This window comes from Aspergillus undulatus (genome assembly GCF_047715775.1).
Source record: "Aspergillus undulatus strain CBS 261.88 unplaced genomic scaffold BDV17scaffold_5, whole genome shotgun sequence".
NCBI lineage: Eukaryota > Fungi > Ascomycota > Eurotiomycetes > Eurotiales > Aspergillaceae > Aspergillus > Aspergillus undulatus.
Genome location: NW_027396609.1, coordinates 255,898 through 276,717, shown reverse-complemented (window position 1 = coordinate 276,717; position 20,820 = coordinate 255,898). Strand labels below are relative to the sequence as shown.

Genomic DNA, 20,820 nt, shown 5'->3' with positions numbered 1-20,820 from the left:
TAGTCCACGGTATGGAATAGTAATCAATCAATTCTTGCCATGGCCGGGGCACTGGCAAGACGTGACATTGACTTGGCTTGATCCAGTACTCAAGTCACCATATAATCCTGCCATCTCACTTTCACTGCAATGCAACCCTTACCGACACGCGACAAGCATCCCTTTCCAGTATCCAAGGATAGATCAGATCAAGGATCACTCGAAGATGGCCCGCAACACTTCGTACAGCTACAGCTACAGCTCTAGCTGCAACTTCCCATGTAAGCCCTCTGCAAGCACTCTGTAGCGCACAGACAATCCTGGTATGACAGCAGTGAACCCGATCGACAACGGCGGCATAATTTCCAGGATTTGAGGCTACGCTGGTATGCCACTGCCAGGGTAGGGTGCCTAAACTTTAGAGATCACGCAAGGCGTGGCGAGATACGTACAGAGAAGGTAGGGAGTATCGTACTTTTCTTTGGTACTTTCATTCTCAGTCTTTGCTTGTCAACGTTTCCATTCGCATTCTGGACTTGACTTGAGTGATGAGGCATTTTTCGTTCTTCCAAGTGCTAAATATAAACATGAACATACTAGTATCGTCTTTGTCGTTCAAAGTGTTACGCTCGGGGTCTGGGGAGATCTTCAAGCACCGACTCAGGGTCCCTTCGGCCGTTAGGCTCTAAGTCTAACAGAGGGCTGGGGACCATTCAAGCCAACCACAGCGCAGTATGCCACCAGTATTCCAATCCTACAGCCAAGGGTCCACTAGTCTGGGGCAAAGTAGGACAGCCGAACCCGAAACCGGAGACGGATGGCATACCCTCCAATAAGGAACAGGTGAAGCACATCCCCATCTGTCAACGACTCAACTGTCAGCGTCAACGATATCAAGCCTTGTTGAGCCAGGGTTCAGTTGCGGTCTTAGCAGGGAACTGAGAAGACAGTGTAACGTTTGTTACTTCTGTGCTCGACGCTCGTCCACCCCCTTGCACACACTGTAAGTAGCATTGATCGCCAGATCGCACGGTCCCAATCCAATCCAATCCCCACAGTACGTTCACATTCACATCTATGCAGTGGAAACATGCATCTACCACCCTGACGTTACCGGATAAGAAGTCTTGCGAATGCGATTGGCGGGTAGGGGTCCGACAGGACAACGTTGAGAGTTTGGCATTTCCCCTTGCATCCTGCATGCACGTTGTACAGAGTGAAGTACTCTGCTGTACTAGGATGCAATGATCAACCGCGCTGTTATCTACCGTCCTGCGCTGCACTGCACTGCAACCATGAAGATCTCGGTATGCGCACGATCAGGCCTCCCCTCCAGACTCCAGTGATGGGAAATAGACTAAGCCACCGGAATTCGGAATGCCGGGGGCCTCGGGGAGGAGCCTCATTTTCTTTGTCTCATGATTAGTTTGGTGAACAAAGGCTGGGCAGCTAAGCTCGAGCTCGACGGAAGCTTGGTAGACCTCTTACATATGGACAAACACCAAAGTTACACAGCACGATCTCGGGAGACGGACGTGGGGATTTGTAATGCTCATTCAGCACAAGATCACCCAGTTGATCCAACTTTATCTCTGTTAATCTTGTCAGGTCTTTGTTGCAAGTCCCGCGCACCGGCAGTGGCGTGGCGCCAGTGCTAATGCAATCGATTCTCCCCTCGCAGTCACAGGCTGACAGAAAGCACGACCAACCCCGAAGACCGAGCACCGAGCTTGAATCTTCAGTCGGGCAGAACAAAGAAAAGCGAGTCTTGCTAAGAGGTCTAAGTATAGACTGTATCTAATGTGATCGAATCGAAGATCGGGGCTCGGCTGGTGATCTTCAGATGATGTTGCCGATCTTCGATGGCTTTACTGCTTTGGGACTGGGGTTGGAGACCAGCTGAAATCCGAAAGCCGCTGGTTACTGGTCACTACAAAGTGAGCAATGATTGGATGGAGAGCTGAGGAGAGCTGAGATCACGAATTGCCGAGATGGGCGTCCTATCCTTTACTTTATCTAAACTACAGCCCGTATAACAGGCTAACAGAGCTACCGGTGCTTGACTCAACTGCCACTACTTAGTCGTAGCGAAAACGAGGCGTAAGCAAGTAGACTGCTGGACAACGTGTGGGACCTCATGCTGAGAGACTGCGATGACACTTACAGGGTAGTCAGCTGCAGGCAGGAAGAGGCCTCTTATACATTCCTCAGATACCAAAGCTCAGCTTCCAACCCGTACATCGTGCGACTGGGCTAACGCAAGGCGGCTAACCTGTGCGACCCAGCCAACTCGGTGCAAACTATTTATTTGGACCTCGATTTCGACTTCAGACCCAGCCTGGTGGGACCAGGTTTTGAGTCATCTTGACAGTTGACATTGACAGTTGACGGGCAGGATAAAGTAGCCGGGTTCACCACAACTCAATAAGTGCGCTCCTGCGTCGGGGACCATGCGGCCACCATCTTCTCCGCATGCCGCCAAAAGTCTATTCACTGACAGGAACCGGCTCAGGATCGACTTTTGACTTTGCTGATCCCTGGTAGTAGAGCCCTTGCCTCATTATGATGTTCGAGTCTGGAATAAGTTGATTGAAAAAAAATGTAAATCTATGCATGGTCACATAATCATACTTGTACTGTACAGGTTGAAATAGAAACAGTGAAATATAGCAAGCAACACCAAACCCCTTGGATGCATGACGATGATTAGAGATGTAGGAAATCTTCCATGCGCTGAAACGTAAATCCCCTAGTCAGGTTGTCCATACAAAGCGTAAACTCAAATCTGAAAAACAAACGGGTATCAAGGTGCATCGTCACTCGATAAATGGCCGGAGATCCTGAGTAATGAAGCGAGAGAAAATAGGAAATATAGAAATTAAGGAAAAAGACATCGTGTCTATCCAGAGTGGCACCGTAAATCGTAATGTAAATGTACCTTGCGCCGTCTAACCTTGCGGTGGCGTCTATGAATAGCCGTGAACTGAGTTCTCTTTCAGTAGGTTGGGATCAATGTCTCCGGTGAGGTGACGACTCGGATTGTGTTTCCATGTCGCTCAGGGGAGATTGTCGCTCCATGTCGTTTCCGCCTGTTCGCATTTGATTCCGCAGAGCAGGAAGTTGACGTCTCCTGGCGTTGATAAACCAATTGCTGATCTAGTGACGTTAGTACTAAGCCGGAAAAAAGAATGAGGGTGGTAGTACCTGGCTGATTGAGAGACCTGTGCGAGTCATGAACATTTGCTTATCCTCCTCACTAGGATACGGATGGTCCAAATGATCATGAAACCAGGCCCTTAGAATGTCTGTAACAGGCTTCGGGAGATTGCCCCGTCTGCGTTTGTTCTTCGAGTCGATCGGGTCGCCGAGGATGCCAAAGTTCGACTGAGGCGCATGCGACAGCGCTTGTGGGGCGTGTTCGTCACTCTGATACGCCATCGGCGGGTAAGGATGATATCCCATCTGACTGTGCATAGGTGGCATGCCCTGGTAGGCATCGGCAGCCCTTCTGTCGCTCATCGGGCCGGATATGTTCGAGGCGGGAGGGTATCCATGGGAGCCGGCAGACACTCGTGGAAGACCCCTGGGATCCGCGTTCATCCCGCGCTCGGGATACGAAGGTAGATCGCGGATTGGAGGAAGTACGGGGCTGGGGCGGGAAGTGTACCGCGACGTAGCATTGGTGACGCCTGGAACGTGCCCGTAATTTCTTGGGTGGGAATCAGGTCTCATTCCTGCAGACTCGCGGTGGTCGAACGGCATCTTGGATGAAGAAGGATATGAAGGGCGAAAATTGGGAGGCAAGTCGTGTGATGATGTTGGTCGCTCGCGGGGCTGCCGAGAAGTGTAGTATGAAGTCGACTCGATCTCATCGTGAAGGTGAGGCGGCAGCAACTGCCAGGACACTGTCAGTATAATTCTTTGTTCGCCCCCGCCAGTTCACACAGTCTGAGGCTGGTCAGCGATAAAGAGCAGGGATCTTCTTACATCGCGAAATGACGGAAGGGCTTGGTTGTCAGCGGGTAACCCGCTTGCATATGAGATGGCCATTTTTTTAGAACCCCCACTCCGGTCACGGTACTCTGACATAGACGACGGACACCGAGCAAGTAAGACGAATGTGACACTCAACTTTTGAGTAACCAGGGAAAACCAGGCCGAGAAGGTAGGATTGCGGGTGAAATTAAGAGTTGTTAAAGTTGAGATGCGATTGCACAACAGAAGCCGGCCCGCGGCTTGTTTTGTAACAGTTGGCGTTGTTGTACCACCCGAGTGAGATTATTTAGATCGTCGGCAGAGTTGACGCAGGATGATGGCGATAAGATGAGAAGGCGAGATGAGGGAGAGAAATAGACTTAATAGAGGGCGAGAGTGGAGAGCGTCTATTGAAGGAGGGGAGGAAGGAAGCTGGAAGAACGATGGAAGGAAGAGGGAGTCGAGTGTTGATGCAGAGTAAAGTGAAGGCGAGGATGAGGAAAGGGAGAGCAGTTAAAAAGGATGGAAAGGCACGATGATGACGATGGGGAACAGCTGAACTCAACCAAGGTTATGCAAGGAAAGGGGATCCAGCATGACACTGAGCCTCTGGCTACGCTCTCTGAGAGTTCTGGAACAGGTACAGTTAAGTCAACTACAGTGATTACAATACTACTGTACTACTGTCCACAGACTATTCTCCCACCTGGTCCTGATACATATTGCAACTACTGCGACAGTTGATGCACTGCATCGTGTATACAGACCAGAGGACCGAATTGGCGATTTGAAATCGCTAGCACGGCGCGCTGGAACGGCTCCATCGACCGTCAGCAGCAGACCCAAGGACAAGAACAGGGGGGGGAGATCCGAGAGGAAGAGCGCCGATCCTGCAGTGGATAAGAATAATTGACGGTGGAGCTCTGTCCATGAGGGAAAGCCCTTTTTTGCTTTTTCTGTTCTCAGTTCTGGTTGTCTTCATCCATATTTTACTACGTGACAGATCGCCAAGCACGAACTGTTCCTCTTCATGCTCCTTGCTCTCCCGACAACTGCCACTTATGCACCGTTTCTTTTTCCATCCCCTCCTTTTTGGGTTCCCTGCATCGCTGCCACCATTCGGACTTTCCATACGCTGAAGAAAGTAGAAACTAATTGACTCCTGCTCCGTAGACTACCGTGTGACCGTTTCTCCTTCGCCTCCTGCTACACTTTGCCAGACTGAAAACCCCGGGGTTGGCACCGTCTAAACTAACTCCGAGCCAAAACATTGTTGAAACTCGCTTGTTGGCCAGCCTCGGGTCAAGAAGGACGTAGCTTCCATCTACAATAATAATGGGTCAATGGCACTCGGTAAACCTCAGGGCTCCAGCGACATTCCCCGTATGGATCGCTAATAATCCAAAACTTTGCCACCCGAATGGAGCCGCCTCCATCCGGGCGCTCGAATCAAGCGTCTGTCCCTCTGCTATGAATAGCCGTCTGTCTCTCATTAAGTGTGAATCTCCCGAGGGTGGAGTTCGGAGTATGTTGCAGCATCCCTGCTTGGGAAGCTGGGATATGAAGGACTGGGATTATTAGATTGTGTTGGGCATTAAAACGTCGTAGCCCTGGGAACTAGACTTAGAACACGTCGTACATACAGGCAGCAGCCTCTCTGCTCAAGTACCATCACATTCACACTGCTGCGTAAACGCCAGCTGCGGCAGCAAGGCTATCAGTGATGAGCGGGGATATATGCTGGTATGAATTTGGATTCCAGGTAAAAGGTTCCAAGCCAATGATATCCGAAGCGAAATCGAGAATGGCAAAGGGTCCATGAGCCTGCACAAATCACACAAATCACAGGCGCTGCGCCGCGCAGTAGGCAGATCCACAGTGTGGTCGTGTCAGAATGTCACATATCACAATTCCAGCCAGGATTCCCGCCTTCCATAACTTATCCTCGCAGACGCAGTAGTCAAGGGGCTCATAATAATATAATAATCCATGCAGAATATGTAGTGAGTAGTCCCAAGTGACGGTGAGGGCGACGCAATGGCGCTGGACCCGCGTCTTCCAGCTGCAAGGTCTTCATGGGAGTCTTGGATTCTGGGACCCGATCGTTGCTTGCAGACGAGTCATAGAGACCGATCTCTGAGTCTCTGACATCGAAGAGGGAAATGAAGGGGAAGCAGATGCTAGACTATTCGGGTCTAGGGCCTAGGCTGGGGAGTCAAACTCAAGTAGATGGTTCCAATTTCCAGGTCAGGCAAAGACCGATCGCTCTCTCCACTTTTGCTTTTCAAGATGCACCTAACGCTGCGAGATGCAGGCCGCTGCACTCTCCAACAGACCTCTATCTTCATCGAGAGCAGAGACTAGAGTAGTCGCGCTCGCTCGCAGTAGTTTCGCTCCTCTCGGAATGGATCCACGTCACTGCTACAGTCAGAGCGCCTCCTTTTTGCTCAAGACTCGGAGAAAAAAAAAAAAAAAAAAACGAAGGATCACCAAGAGATCATTCTGTTGTTGGCAGATATGGATCTAGTCCGGCGTGGGGTAGAACCGAGAGCCAATTATTGAGAGCAGAGTCCGAAAACGTTCAACCAAAAGGGCAACGACCGCGATGCTGGGTGAGGCCCCCCTATGATACACCCATTGATGGCACCGCCAGATATAAGATGCAAGAATCATCACCGCCCCGTGCATATGACATCTCAGACCGCGAGAAGGCGGCAGCGGCAGCAGAGGGACGACTGGGAACAAGCAATTGTCGTTCCGGCTCTTGGGTTCCTGTGGGAGCGCGATAAGAATAATCGTCGACGAAAATGGAAGGTAGATAATACCACTCAGCTTGGAACCAAGGACCAGGGACCGGGGGCCATGGGTTACCTTTGATTAACCCCCAAACCTTAAGATCCATCTCAAGCCTGAAGGATGAGCGGCCACGAGCATGACAGGATGACAGTCGATTGGAGTCGGCCTCCCCACTGCATGTAGCTTGACAAATCGACATCGCCAGCTCACCAACGCTATCTCGTGCCGTAGTGGCTTTTGAAAGCCCACGAGGAAAGCGAGATCACCACTGGGAGCGTGGCTGCCATCGGATTCTATGACTCGATCTGCCAGCCACTGCCCACCGGCGGCGATGACAAGCTCCACTGTGGGACGATCAAGAGCATCATAAATCAATGGATCATTGCTCGCGACACTATTCGAATGGACTGACGACATAGCACTACAAAGTGAACGGAGTTATGCACGGCATCCGTACTGCGAACAACACAAACAGGTCGGTGTTCTTTGTATGCCGACAAGGATGATCCCGACTGCTCTACAGCTAAGACCCGAGACACGCTGACGGGCCGCACTTCCTCAACAATAACTAGTCAATAACAACAATAATCTAGAAACTCCCGCCGGAACCTTGTCGAGATGGACCGCGACTCGCGGACAAATCAAAACTCTGTTGCATCTCGAGTCTCGAGTGTCGACGAATTATTTGGTCTCAAATGCGCGCAGAAAGGCCCAGGTCCGTGAGAGTGAGTCTGTGATGGTCTCGCGTGCACACTGCACGCTAAACTAGTCGCCCTCGTGGTCCGCGATCTGCACAGATTGATTCGCCCTCACTGTCCGCCAAATTTTTGACATCTCAAGACGAGCCTGTCACTGACCTGCAGACGGACCACCTTTGTTTCTGGTAGCCAATCCTAAAAGACGCTTTTCCAAGCAGTTTGTACTCTGCAGAACCACAAACTATCATACAAGGACTGTGGGGGCTGGCTCCAGAGCTACAGCAATCCAAAAAACCTACAAGAAGCGAGATCGGAGCGTATCGCGTATTCATTCGGAACAAAACCATGACGAGGTGGCAGATTGGCATTCAGCGCCTTCTGGTAGCCTCAGGCCCACCAGGTCAGCAATCGACAGTCACATGGCTCCAGCCAGGGGCCATCCACTTCCTCCTCACAGACTCCGCGCCCACTGTAACTTGGATCATGGATCATGGATGTCCCCAGCGACTGGTCTGACAGTCTGACACTTGACACTTTCTGACAGGCCAACGCTGACGCTATTTTATTGACACTGACACTGACATGACACTGATGACAGCCATGTGCGGGCTTCCCCCCGGCTTTCTGTTCCGCCTTGGTTTCCTCCATCCAATTTTTTAGTCTCCCTGTTTCGTGATTGTCTCGCATTCAGTGCTCTGCCCACCTCAGATCTCGATCGTGCAGAGTGCAGGGATACCGAGATCGGTGCGGCAAATCAGACGGCTGTCACTCCAGGCAAATCTTGAGCAGGCCCAGTCCCAGCAGTTCGCTGATTTTGGCCAATTTTGGCCGTTGCTGATTGGCCAACTCTGCTGATCCCGGCTGACCGAGCCGGATCTGGCGAACTACTGCGAACAGCTGCAGTGGCTGGCCGCCCTGACTCGTGATTATGCGCTGAGATTTGTCATTCTGTCAGCCACCACCTGGCCGCCATCGACCATTTTATGGAATTCCAGGTCCTTGGGTCAACAGTTGCTGCTACCAGTGTTGAGCTGATGCTCTTCCAAGTAAACGTCAACAGAGCCTCTCGCCCGAGACCGTTCTCAGTCTCTGACATCAGTCATTCCGGAATTTGTTTCAACCTTCAACCACGAGTCCGGACTCCTGCCAATTTGAGTTGGCTTTTCAATAGTCTACCCCTAGCTCGGTTGCCTTGACCCGACCGACTTCCGATTTCCCCCACTTACCAGCCAGGATAGCCTTTGATTGAGTAATGCCTTGTTTCTGTGGGAGCCCCTTGAAGCACGGAGTGTCTCCGTTCCCATGCGCACGGATGATCGACTGCCGATAATTTGCCCTGCAGGAGTTCATCGCTTTTGCTAACCTGGTTGCTGGTCCCGTCCACTTGCCCAAAATAGTCATGACGGCCGTTGCTCTTCTTCAGCATGTAGCATTTGTGGCTTGTCGGTATCAGATCACAATTTACCTGGGGGTTGGAGATGTATCATTGGATCAACCAGCAGCGTGGTAGCCACGTTGTATGGCTTGACCAACTTCGAGAAAATTCTTGGTTCTCATGAGATCCATATCACTTACTTTTGCTAGACCCATTCTCCGCTTGCAGCGCCACAATGGAATCCCCAGCGTCAGGTTCGATGGGGCTGGTGCGAGCCTAAGCACCTGCCTGTTTCAAGGAAAGACCAGTTGACTGCGCCATCGACGTCACGGGATCTCTATCCATGGGTAATGCATCGGCATCGAAGTAAGGACCATCACAATCAATGCTCTTCCAGGATTATCGCATCCCTTGGTTAATGCTTCAATCTCTGAGCGCAAGCTGTTGAACTTGGAATCGGTGTCGCCCCAATCGCTTTCAACACGCCTGTCTCCGCCGTGCCCCTTCGAACAACACTTCCGGAACAGCACTTCCGACTTGTCAATGCTGCTATGGTATTCGCTATCTAATTAGCAATGTCCCATAGGCTTTGGCGATATATCTAGCCCCTACAAGGTCCTTTCGCTTAGTTATTTTGCTAACCTAATGGCGAGAATGATAGCAGCACCAACACGAGCACCGGAGTCTTCCTTGAGCCCTTTTTCGTCCGGCGGCGACACAAGGTTCATCAAGAGAGGAGACGCCTCTTGAATTGTTAGATGAGCATGAGGAAATCGCTGAAGACCAGAGGTTTAGGATAGTGTCCTGACAGATGAGGATATGTCGCCACTCAACCAGCCTATTCCAGGCCGTCACGCTGAGTCCACGTTGCTCACTATACTCTATCGCAGTCATTTTCATGAGACGGTTGCAACAGTCCTTCCTACCGAACACTCACCGTGCCATACCTTCTCTTGCGGCCTCGGCACCTTACAAGACTTCCTTAAGCTAAGCCGACGATGGACGGGAGTCAACGAACATGGTTGCGTTGGAAGCGTTCGATGGAAGTCCAGCAGTTGATTCGATTCATTAAGGCCTCCAGCCTAGACAACTTGATTGAAAGGACGATGTCATTGTCTGCTCGAGTCCGATCTCATTGCTCGGTCCTTAATCTCCGTTTATATCTACCAGTATCCAGTATCCGTCTGGAGAGAGACAACATGAAGATAAGACAAGTTGCCAGTGGAAGCCTTCAGGATCCCACGGACGTCGAAATCTATAAGGTGGCACTACCTGGGTAAGATATTAACTGCATACTCGGTGAGATCATGTGTAGAATAGATCTCGTCTGACTCATATCGGACTCAGCAGTTGGCCCTACTGAGACTTGTTCCCACCCACAAGCACGGTACGCCTTGCACCACAGTCTTAGGATAAGTCGAAATTCTTCTCCATCAATCACCGTATAGCCCGTGTCATTCAATAGAGCTGTACGTTCTGTAAGAATATGGTACTCAATCCGCACTCGAAGACCTTGCGAATATGGGCCGTGAGCACGGCAACATGTAGCAGCGGCTCATTCCATATAACTTGCACTTGCGCCAGCCACTGAAACGAGTGAGATCACGCTCGATTGTGTATCTCAATCCATAGCATTAGATCAACCCATCGTGCAGGGACTAAATGTCTTCATATATCTGGCCCTCGCCACCGGTACCCTCTCAACCCCGACCCTGAAGGTTGAGATGCGCGCCGAACCTCACCTTCAGTCTCTATGCGTACAATGTCGATAGCTCGAATACCAACCTCTTCTACTCGACGGTGTTCCCTCTTGCTATTGGGGACCTTCAGTGCTTTCAGAAATCTACTCGGCATCCTTCCAACAAGCCGCAAGCCTCGCCTATCCACCCGTCTCCTCGAAATTACCCGGCTCCGTCACGATGGAGGTCTTCTGTACGCGTTGTTCCATTCCAAATCAATCTTCCCAGGCCAAACCCACCACCCGTGCCCCCCTCCCCCTCCCAATCGAACCGCAAACTATGACCAATACACCAGAGGCCCCCAGGACTAACCCGCTCCTCCACAACGCCACCTCACCTCTCTGCAACAGCCACACCCCCTCGGCCGGGTACCATAAACCCTCGACGACACTTCGTCCCAGGCAGTGGCGGTAAAGTGCGGACTCTATAACCCCAGTGCTGTTCAATTCACCGGGGATGGAAATGCCGTCCCCGCAGACGCGCAGACGGTGCACTACCTAGGTATGGGTTTTACGGTGCTTATTTGGACTGGTAGGTACGCGACTGCGACTTACGAGCCACTGGCCTCCTCGTTCTTCCTCGGGGAGACGGTTGTGCTAAGGGTATCTATGTCTGCCAGGCTTACAGGGCAGTCAGTCGAATGTGAAAGCGCAGGGTATGAGGCTGTTGGAGTCATATAAAGATGAACGTATGGCTATGGTTTGCGGGGTCTTGTCGCGGCTGTTATAGTTGTCGTTTTTCTTTCTCGGCTCAGCCTTTCGGCGAATGTCGATCTTTGGCGTCTCTGAAAACTTAGGTAGCTTAATGGCGGGTGGACAGTCAGGTGGTTCGACACTGTTCTTGCAGCTGGCATGTGTGTGCGGTTTCGATAACTACCTAGGGCTGGCTACTGGTTGGCTAACTTTACGCTGCGGACATCGATAAATAGTGGGTTTACGTACGATGAACTAGGCACAGGACGTATAGACGCCTACTAGGTAGTCTTTAAAGGCACGAAGCATGCATGTACTTGTTGCGGGGGGGCTGGTCGCGCATTGGGGTTTGATATTGAACAGAGTGGGAGGGCAGGTATCGATACGGGTCGATCATTCTTGTTGAGAGATTGATCAAGTACGGATATTGCAGGCTGCGATCAATGCGGATTGAAAGTGATGATTGTGATAAAAAAAAAAATAAAAATAAAAAATTTAAAATTTAAAAATAAAAAATAAAAAATATGAAAAAATATGAAAAAAATATTTGAATGCGTCGGCCGGGACTCGAACCCGGATCTAATGCTTGGAAGGCATTTGTACTACCCCTGTACTACCAACGCTTGTTGTTGAAGACCTGTCCTTTTTGATGCTTCATGTTTCTCAATTAGCAACAAAAGAACATTGGGTTATGGTGACGCCGAAAAGACATCTCAGTTGCAGTGGCCTCTGACTTCACTTGTTCTTAACGTTTCTGCAGATAGCATACCGTATGGAGCTTGGCCCCTGAACACTACTTACTGGGCGAGTCGATAACTGGCTTTTACCCGACGAGATACCGACACAACCGATATCATGACATTCTGTCTTCTTGGCCGGGTATATATTTGAGGCTACCGACCCGTCAGGCAAACAGGACATTTATCAACACACAAGTCCAACTCCAGATCCTCACACTCCCGCCCCCTCAAGAGCAAACCCAGGACAACAGAGCAAACCGTCGTAGATTATCTCAAACCATCACCAGCCCAACAAAACGGACACACCAGGCGAACTGGTACAGCGGTGACATGCTGGATAATCATGTAAATATATGCCTTCGCGATTGCAGCTACATGGAAGTTCGCAAGGAACGAACTTCTGTAAATATTCCGAGTGCTCTTGTAGGAGGCGCACGATGCCATTGTCGCATCGGGCTAGAGGTCGAGGTATGAGCTGAATGTCAGCGTGTCGGGGTGCGAGTCCTCTGACACGACATGTTAGTGCACAGCCAAGGAAACCCGAGCAGTCTGACCACCCAAATAACTAAAGAGGAATTAACACAGAAGAAAAAGATGTGCCCTGGAGCTGAGAGCGCACTGGGGAAGGGGATATTTGTTAGCCTTGACGGCCCTTTTGTATCCTGCCATTTATCACATCTTAGCAGACAGACAACTATACGTAAACGAGATGATACCTGAGGGCGAACACCAATAGAGGGAGATGGCCAAGGAGAAGCAGTGCCCGATTGCTACATGATGCCTGGCACTTCGGCCTCGTCCGATCTCAAAGGTATATGGTGATGATCGGGCAGATGCAGGTCAATGTCAGCGGTTCGACAGTACCTCGCGAGAGCGAGAACAGGAGCTAGGATAAATGGGTTCGATATATCGGTCACTGCCACCGGTGGTAGCAAAAGCAAGCGAGAAACCTGCCCGCCCCCCTGATCAGCTGCATCAAGAACACAACATACAACCCGACCCCAGCAGTGTCGATGGCCACCGGAGGCATTTAACACCTAGATCCAGCCTTGCAAGCACATATGGTTTACCCAGCGTCGGCTATCCCTTAATAAGAGACTGCATCTGCACCATGACCGGCTGCGCTGGCAATCCATGATTCGTGTCCATCCTCCTTGAGGCAGTGTAGGCGAGCCCCCGTCCCAAAGGTTGGTGAAGCACAAACCCCAGTACCACATTCCAATCTAAATGGTCATGACAGATGCTGGAGGGGCGTCCATGAGCGCCCTGACTGGACGATAGTATTCCAACATCTCACGTAAACGAGCCGGATAGGATCAACGGTTGAACCACGATACCAAGGCACATGGGTTGATGAGAAAGTTAAAGTCAAGACAACATTATTTCCTAGGAGAGGCTCACTCACACAAAGCGAAGTCAGGCACACCATCCCATCGCCTGTGTAGATTGAATGGGTTGCGTCTCACCTGGACGACTCGTGACATAGGCTGTAGCCGATCAAGCACGAAGATATTGAAAGATATTATAGATTCAATAGACACCATATATACTCCTAAATACAACCCTAGATACCTGAATGATATAGACCATCTAACAGAACAACAAAGCACGCTAAAGTGAAAAAGGGACTTCTTCGCCGAGCGCTCGGAGTAAGCTACTCTGCAGGGTTTATCTCCGACACCGATCCCGACGGAGATCGCCAACACATCACATCTAACCAGATTCTAGAACGGATATATAATCACCACATTTCCTGCAATCTCGTTAGTTTCTGCTTGCTGACGTGAGAAATCAGATTTGGCTTGACTTACAGCAATATATTGCCCTGCCTCCTTCTTGTTCTCCCAGAACAGCTCGGCTTCTTCTCTGTTCAGGTTTCCCTTGGCCATTGCGACGTCGACCAGCGCTGCCTCCACGCCCTCGCCCATGCCCTTGCCGCTTCCGCAGACGAAGACACGCCCGTCGAGCGAGTTTATGACAAACCAGACGAGGTCCGCTTGGTTGCGAACTTCTTCCTGGACGTACTTGCTCTCGCCGCGACGACTCTGTACGACCTTGCGCACCTTGTCCTCTTCGACGCCCCACTCGCCGCGGTAGAGCTCGTCGAGCAGGGAATCGCGAACGCCCTGAAGAACCCAGACTTTGTTGGCGCAGTTGGCGGATTGGAGTCGGCGCTGCACGAAGCCGCGGAATGGAGCGATCCCGACACCGGCGCCAATGAGGAGCATGGGGCCGTCGGAGGCGAAGCGCTTGGCGAGTGGGTTGGCCATGAGCCCGCGGAACATGGGGACGTGGAGACCTAGGTTTCCTGGTTCGACGCCTTTGTTTTGGGCTTCAATGACGCGGCGCGCAAGGCGTTCCATGTAGCCTGAGCCCACACCCGTGCGGTTGCCGCCCTTCCAGTCATCAGATTCAGCGACCGTTACGGCGATTTCGACAAGGCGGCGGTATTGGTCGCCCTTTTGCTTGCGAGAGATGAGGGGGTCTTGAGAGAGGGAGTAGAAGCGGGGCATGAGCTGGTTGAGGACGGAGAGGAGGTGGTCTAGCGGCGGGTGAGATGACGGGAAGGCGTGGAGAAGTTGAGAGACGGAGACGTAGGAGCTGGTGCGAAGGTCGCAGAAGGCGCCTTGACCCTGGGCGGAGGATAGGTAAGTGAGGATCTTCTTCTCATTCGGTTCGCTGGCGTATTCGGCGAGGAGACGGAAAAGACCCTTTGTCGGGGCGTAACTTTGAACGTCGGAGCACCAGTTCAGAAGCTCCCGTCGCGTTGTGATCAGTTCACGGGCCTCGTCTTTACCCCAGATGGTGGGCCACCTGCCGTCGGTTGTGCGGACGGTAATCTTCTTGTCGCGGAGATACTTTGGAACACCAAGCTGGTTGAAGATGTCATTGACCTCCTCCTCTTTGTTCATGGGGCACACTCCAATTGCACCACCTACAACAAAGTCGACGTTTCCGCTCTCCGCGGGATAGTCGGTCACGTCGATATCGAAGTGGTATGTTCGCTTCTCAGCACCGGAGCTTGTGAGTTCTCGCGCAGAATAAATGGGTGCTTGATACACGTTGTATGGGGGGTGAGGCTTCACGAAAGGAGGTGGATGATCCATGGGCCCAAGATGCATATCCAGAGCCGAGCGAGGAATTGCCGAGAAGGATACCTTCTTCTCAGGCAGAGGGGCAATGTTGGTGAGTACGCTGTCGAGGGTGAGGAGGTCGACATTCAGCTTCAAGCTCTGATAGGCCTTGTTATCTGGTGGCGTGACGGGGTTAATCACGGCAACAGGCCCAGGAGCCCGGTTCAACGGCTGGAGGCGACAGCATCCACCACCACAACACATAGGCTGCAGCTTCTGTGTTCCTCCCGTCGTGCCCACATTCTCCAGGATCCGACGCATATCATCAGGGCCCTGTGAGATGAGGACGGTGGAGGCCCGCCGTCGACGTCCGGTATCATCAATCTCATCTTCAGGCTGTTTCTGCGCAAACTCTTCGTCCGAGCGTTCCGTCGGCGGCGTCGAGGGCGACTCTGAATCCGTGTTCTCTATTTCTGTCTCTGGCGAAGAGCTCCCGAAGCTCATGTTTGTGACGGAGAGTGAGCGCACTCGCGGTTCTTCGGGAACGGGGTTATCAGGGTGGGAGGTCGATGACATGGGTACGTTTCCGGATTCTCTGTGGACATTGGCATATGTCGGCCGCGAGGCCGAAGCCTTCGGCGACAGCACCGTCTGGGGAGCAACGGCGTGAACTGTGACGTTAGCATTGATTGCTATCAGCTGAAGTAGAAGAGAGCTCACCCATTGCAAGTCTGAACCGCCGGAAAATAAGTGGTGAATACACGCCGCACACACGTCAATAAAATCGAGTTGAGGAATCGAGTGGGACGAAAGGAACGGCGGCGAGATGCGAGAATAAATTCAATCGAGAAAAGGAGACGGTCAAGGGGAAATTGCAAACATGTGCGCACCGCAATGGGCCGTCTAGACGTAGGACAAAGACCAGGAGGAATCAGGAGTAGTGAAACGGGAGGGTCGAGATTGGCAGTGGATGGGGTGGGTTGAGGCGGAAGACCTGTCGGCTGGGGCGAACCGGTACCGGGAGACTGGTTCCGCAGCGCTAGAAACGAAGGCGTGACAATCAGGAGGCTTCTAGTTTGTTTTCCAGATCGCTAACTTGCTCGCGGGCTGGAGTGGCTTTTGTTTCAAAAGTGGACTAACTGTTCCCCAGCAGTATGACAGACTGTTTTCTGTTGGGCAACATGCAAATTTGTAGGAAGAGCAGAATCAGATAAGGGAAGGTTCTCAGTCTCAAGGTTCTCGCCACTCCACGTCATTACCGCCGCATACCGTGTGTATTTTTACCCGACGACCCGTGCTGCCAGCCGAACTCAGTAGTCGGTCAAAATGAAATCGAACAATAATTTCAATATGATACCTACGCTCACAAGGTCTGGAATTTACAGATATTACACTAAATGATTAAAGACCATAATTTCTTTTTTTCCTCGGGCGCTATCGCTTAGCCTTCAAGAATGGGCAACCAAAGCCGTGGAGAACTTTGACGACGGCGGCTTTCTCCGATCTGTTGCTCCAACTCCAACTCATGCAAAGGACGAACGCATCTCGGTCGCGGTTTCCGAACATCATTGCGAAGGAATTGCTGACTCTCCATTGACAGAGCAGAACTCAAGAATAATGATTCATTTCCCACGTCATACGAGCGATATTCAGGAGGACAAGCCCCCTTTGTCGTGTGGCCTGACGCGAGCGGAATGTGGCCAGCGGGAGCCGAAATACCTGGAGGTAATCAGATTACTGATCTAATCTGATCCGGCACCCCAGTTGGTTGGAATGAGACTCCTCGGCTACTGCCTCTCACCCGAGGTCGTGGTTCACTTACACTACTGGTTGAACTATGGTGATTCCCCGGCTCATAGTTTACTTCTAGTCTTCATTTAATCGACACCGAAATTGTACCGGTGTCGAGCCGTCATCAAACGCAAAAATACTGAACACGAGTGTTACACGTGACCGGTCCGGATCAGATAACTGCTCGCGGTAATTTACAGCCCCGTGTGTGACATGATGGCGGGAATAATTTGCCGGCTCGATGATGGCTGATTGAATTGACGGATCACGGTTTCCAGCTTTAGCTTCCCGGCCCCTTGCTCTCTGCCCCTTTTCGCAAGATGAATATGTATACGTATGGCCGTGCGAAAACATACCTTAATTATAGCTCAATTCCTGCAACTCCCTATTATCTGATCCTCAGAGCAAGGAGTCAGCCATGTGGGGCTTCCGATGTCGGCCGCCAGCCGTGTATCAGATCAATCAGATAGTCCGGAAGCGGCTGCGCGTGCCCGGCGGCCAGACGGCTCATGCTCAACAACTCAAGAGCACAGAGTAACAAGCTGTTGCTGAGTTGCGCGAGATCGTACAGGAATGGCGTTTGAGTGAACTCATGACTACTAAACGGCTCGGGCACAAATCCGTGTGGACTTTGATTCAAGCGCTTTCTTCCCCACATGCCTTTCTCCCCGGCAAAGTTCATTCACATGTATTGTTCTCCACACTCCAAATCCTGCTAATCAGGGTCATTTAACTGGCCGAGTAACCTTTTGCAAAAGCTTTACCCCAAGATGCGCTGAAATCGTGTCAGCTGTCCACTTGTCGTGTGTCGTTCGTGTGCGGTTGCCCTCCCACTTTTGGCACCGATAACCCCGCATGTCCTTATCAGATGGGAGTTAAACTTACTACAGAGTATATCTCAACACAACAATAGTATTGCCTACCGCACCTATCGGCACCTTAACCCCTCGGACGGCCCTGGGCTGACCGAGATCCCCGAAGAGTCAAACTGGAGTCAAGTCGTTCCAATGAAGACCAGTCTGATGGTAATAATGGCCGACATCTAGCGTCTTTGGTCATGTAGGCGTGCCCCCTCGTGCCTTGGCCTTTGGCTTCGTGACCTTGGCACCCGCCTGGGGCAGGGTTTGCCTTGTTGGGCAGATACGTAATTCACTCTGTATATACTCCAAGTAGATGGGGGGCATATATTTTACGAGTCTCGCTGGGGTTTACCTCACGTGGTATCATTGTACTAGGCACTTACAGAGTAGATACTTCTGCAGCGCCCTTAATCTTGCTGCAGGATATTATTAGTAATAATCCATCGAAAACGTGACTGAGACAACAAACGCCTTCACCGGTAAGGTAACGCTGCCCGTAGCCAATGGCTAACAACAGATAAGATTTTCCTCTTCATTTGATCACGTGTGAAGCGAAGATGAAGAGAAATCTCTGCGAGGTGCAGCTTTTGTGGATCGAATTTAGGCCTGGACTTGTACGATGTGACATGGATTTTGCTTCTGTGGAGAAGGAGCAGCTGTTTGTCGGACTTGGTAGTGCAGACGTCCCTGTATGGTAGGTGGCGGTCGTCTAGGGTTGCATGAGTACTCTGTATTTACATGCTTCCAGTCCCCGAACAATTATGATTGAACTATATGTACTTGTAAAACATGCATGAGAACAACTTAGCTTCCGTTTCGCCTGGTCAAACCATAGATCTGCACCCGAAACGTAAAATATACACCGGTGATAGTGATCTCAGTGTCTCGCCCCACTAACAAAAGCCCCTCCCATACCGTCCCTCCTAACCAAGACAACCGGCGCAACAAAATGATGTCTCCCCCAAGCAACATAATACATGCTCGCCAACGTAATCAAACCCATATACATAACAACGCTCCAATTCATCGTCTGCTCATCGACACTGGCCGTTAGCGGGAAGAACGCAAACACGAATACAGGTAAGAGAAAAGCCATAGCGGCGATGTTGATGGGCAGCCCGAAGCGGCCGAGGGTCCACCGGCGCTGCGGGAGAGGCTCGTGCCGGACCCGCTTGAGGAGTATGCATCCGATTGATAGGATGTAGGCGGACATTAGAGAGGTTATTGTCAATGAGACTATTGCGGTTAGGGCTGCGTAGGAACCGATGTTGATTAGGGAGAGGAGGATTGTAACGGCCAGGGAAACGAGGACGGAGTTTAGGGGTATGTTCCAGCCTGGTGTTACCTGGTCAAATAATCAGTGAGCTTGAATGAGAAATGAGGGAAGGAACCTACGTAAGCGAAGAATGCAGAGAACGGGAGTCCCTTGTCACGAGCAAACGACCAGAGCTGGCGAGATGCTGTCGCAACCTCGGTGATTGTGCTTGCGGTCAGGGTTATGACCAAGATGGCAGTCATGATGTTCGTGGCAGCGTAGCTCTGGGTGGTGTTGTAGAATATTTGGATAAAAGGGAACCCTGTCGGGCTTTCCAGGATATTGCTGACGTCGCCGAGAGTGAAGCAGAGCGTGATGATCATAATGAGCCCAAGAAGTGCGTTGACTCCCACAGCTGCCATCATGGCTTTGGGAAGCGTTCTGGACGCGTCCTTGATTTCCTCGGCTGTTACGCATTAGATCCAGACACACAACGGAGTGGAAGCACGCACACATATGGACGGAACAATCGTAGCCTATCATAGAAGTAATTGTGGTTGAGAAACCCACCAACGTCGCGGTGCCGTCGCTGTTCCACCCCCCGCCGTTGTTGAACTCTGTGAAGACGGCTTTTGGGTTATTTCGAGGGGCAAGTACCCATAGAGGAATAATGATAGCAAAAAGCCCGACAACATGAATTACCAGAATCAGTGTCTCCACCATGGGAAGGTTCTTAGCTAAGAACGTGTTGAACAAAATTGAGAACGTAGTAATGGCTATGACAAGTAGAGTACCGTGCCATCGTTGAAAGTCATAGTCAGGATTGTTGAGGACAATGAGGCCCTGTATTATAGTGCCGGCGAGCATGGCAATGGTCACTATAGCACACTGCCATCCGATTGCAGTAAGCCAACCTGTTTACCATTAGCTACATAATTCTGAGACATATCAGACATACCAGTAATGTAGCTCAAGAACTTTTGGCAGCGGCGAGGAGCAAACTCGGACACCCAGTGGTATTGTCCTCCTGATGTCGGCGACCTAGACTGGTTAGTAAGGCTCAAGACAAAGATGGAGTCTCATACATGCTCGCTATTTCTGCGATGCTAGCAAAGACAAGAGAGAACCCGGCAGTGACAATGACAAAACCCCATATCAGACCAGCAGTGCCTCCATCAGTCAGTACACTAGCTAGCAGCCTATTTGCCCGTCAGCTTAAGTCACATAAGATGCCACGGCCACATAGCAATGAGGATCATACGTCAAAATGACTTCCCACGTGCAGATCAGCGTGCAAGCAAAACCGAGAATTGAAATGAATCGGAAATTTCTCTGGTTGGGTATCACTATTTGCAGGCATATTTGCAGATAAAAACGTGGATTACTCACGCGAAGAACTTGGACTCGGCCCAGAGCGCTCATGTCATACTGATCTACTACCGTACCCATATACTTGGGGGCCACAGTTCCTTTGGGCGGAACCTCAGCATACCTAGCATGGTCGATGGAGATATTGTGGGCGCTTTTCATGCTGGTAGGGTTTGTCTCGTAGAAATCCATGGTGAGTGAGTTGCGATTCACTGACCGGCGCTGTCAGATGGCGATTCCAATATGATATCGAGATCCGGAAGGAATTATTTCCCACCAGGCAACCAAATCTTTTCCGGTAGGACAATCCAGTCCCAAACAAGCCCGGGAAGTCCTCAACTTACGGGAAGATGTCAAAGTTCGATAGTCGTCGCAAGGCTCGAACTGACCTAGAAGAAGCAAGGAGCTGAGACCATGTGGGAATACCGCAGTCTTCGAGAAAATCCCAATCAGGGCCCTTGCTCGGGCCAAGTCCCAA

At 51.1% G+C, this 20,820-nt stretch overlaps 6 protein-coding genes and 1 non-coding gene across 7 annotated transcripts; 2 read left to right on the top strand and 5 right to left on the bottom strand.

Moving 5' to 3' along the window:
- Positions 1-2,547: 2,547 nt before the first annotated feature.
- BDV17DRAFT_253384 (homeobox domain-containing protein) lies at positions 2,548-4,500 on the bottom strand. The gene is made up of 3 exons (XM_073756655.1): positions 3,967-4,500; positions 3,184-3,873; positions 2,548-3,135 (listed from the first exon to the last, which is right to left on the bottom strand). The coding sequence occupies exons 1-3, from the start codon at positions 4,066-4,068 to the stop codon at positions 2,989-2,991; spliced, it is 939 nt and encodes a 312-aa protein (XP_073619508.1). The 5' UTR covers positions 4,069-4,500; the 3' UTR covers positions 2,548-2,988.
- A 480-nt stretch (positions 4,501-4,980) lies between these two features.
- Positions 4,981-6,433, top strand: BDV17DRAFT_253382 (uncharacterized protein). Its single transcript, XM_073756654.1, has 2 exons — positions 4,981-5,522; positions 5,598-6,433. Exons 1-2 carry the CDS (start codon positions 5,290-5,292, stop codon positions 5,701-5,703), a joined length of 339 nt encoding a protein of 112 aa, XP_073619507.1. The 5' UTR covers positions 4,981-5,289; the 3' UTR covers positions 5,704-6,433.
- Positions 6,434-11,806: 5,373 nt separating this feature from the next.
- Positions 11,807-11,877, bottom strand: BDV17DRAFT_t27. The gene has a single exon. It is a non-coding gene; the product is annotated as a tRNA-Gly (tRNA).
- A 328-nt stretch (positions 11,878-12,205) lies between these two features.
- Positions 12,206-12,537, bottom strand: BDV17DRAFT_253375 (uncharacterized protein). Its single transcript, XM_073756653.1, has one exon. The coding sequence runs from the start codon at positions 12,436-12,438 to the stop codon at positions 12,262-12,264; it is 177 nt and encodes a 58-aa protein (XP_073619506.1). The 5' UTR covers positions 12,439-12,537; the 3' UTR covers positions 12,206-12,261.
- BDV17DRAFT_253373 (uncharacterized protein) lies at positions 12,528-13,440 on the top strand. The gene is made up of 2 exons (XM_073756652.1): positions 12,528-12,656; positions 12,711-13,440. Exon 2 carries the CDS (start codon positions 12,890-12,892, stop codon positions 13,130-13,132), a length of 243 nt encoding a protein of 80 aa, XP_073619505.1. The 5' UTR covers positions 12,528-12,656; positions 12,711-12,889; the 3' UTR covers positions 13,133-13,440.
- A 234-nt stretch (positions 13,441-13,674) lies between these two features.
- Positions 13,675-16,363, bottom strand: BDV17DRAFT_169825 (FAD binding domain protein). Its single transcript, XM_073754795.1, has 4 exons — positions 15,789-16,363; positions 14,934-15,739; positions 13,806-14,867; positions 13,675-13,747 (listed from the first exon to the last, which is right to left on the bottom strand). The coding sequence occupies exons 1-4, from the start codon at positions 15,790-15,792 to the stop codon at positions 13,736-13,738; spliced, it is 1,884 nt and encodes a 627-aa protein (XP_073619504.1). The 5' UTR covers positions 15,793-16,363; the 3' UTR covers positions 13,675-13,735.
- Positions 16,364-18,048: 1,685 nt separating this feature from the next.
- On the bottom strand, positions 18,049-20,423 carry BDV17DRAFT_279451 (putative GABA permease; the record flags this gene model as incomplete). The annotated part of the gene is made up of 8 exons (XM_073759718.1): positions 18,049-18,071; positions 18,635-19,064; positions 19,115-19,440; positions 19,487-19,888; positions 19,933-20,015; positions 20,060-20,173; positions 20,236-20,306; positions 20,364-20,423. The coding sequence occupies 8 exons, from the start codon at positions 20,421-20,423 to the stop codon at positions 18,049-18,051; spliced, it is 1,509 nt and encodes a 502-aa protein (XP_073619503.1).
- Between the last annotated feature and the right edge of the window lie 397 nt (positions 20,424-20,820).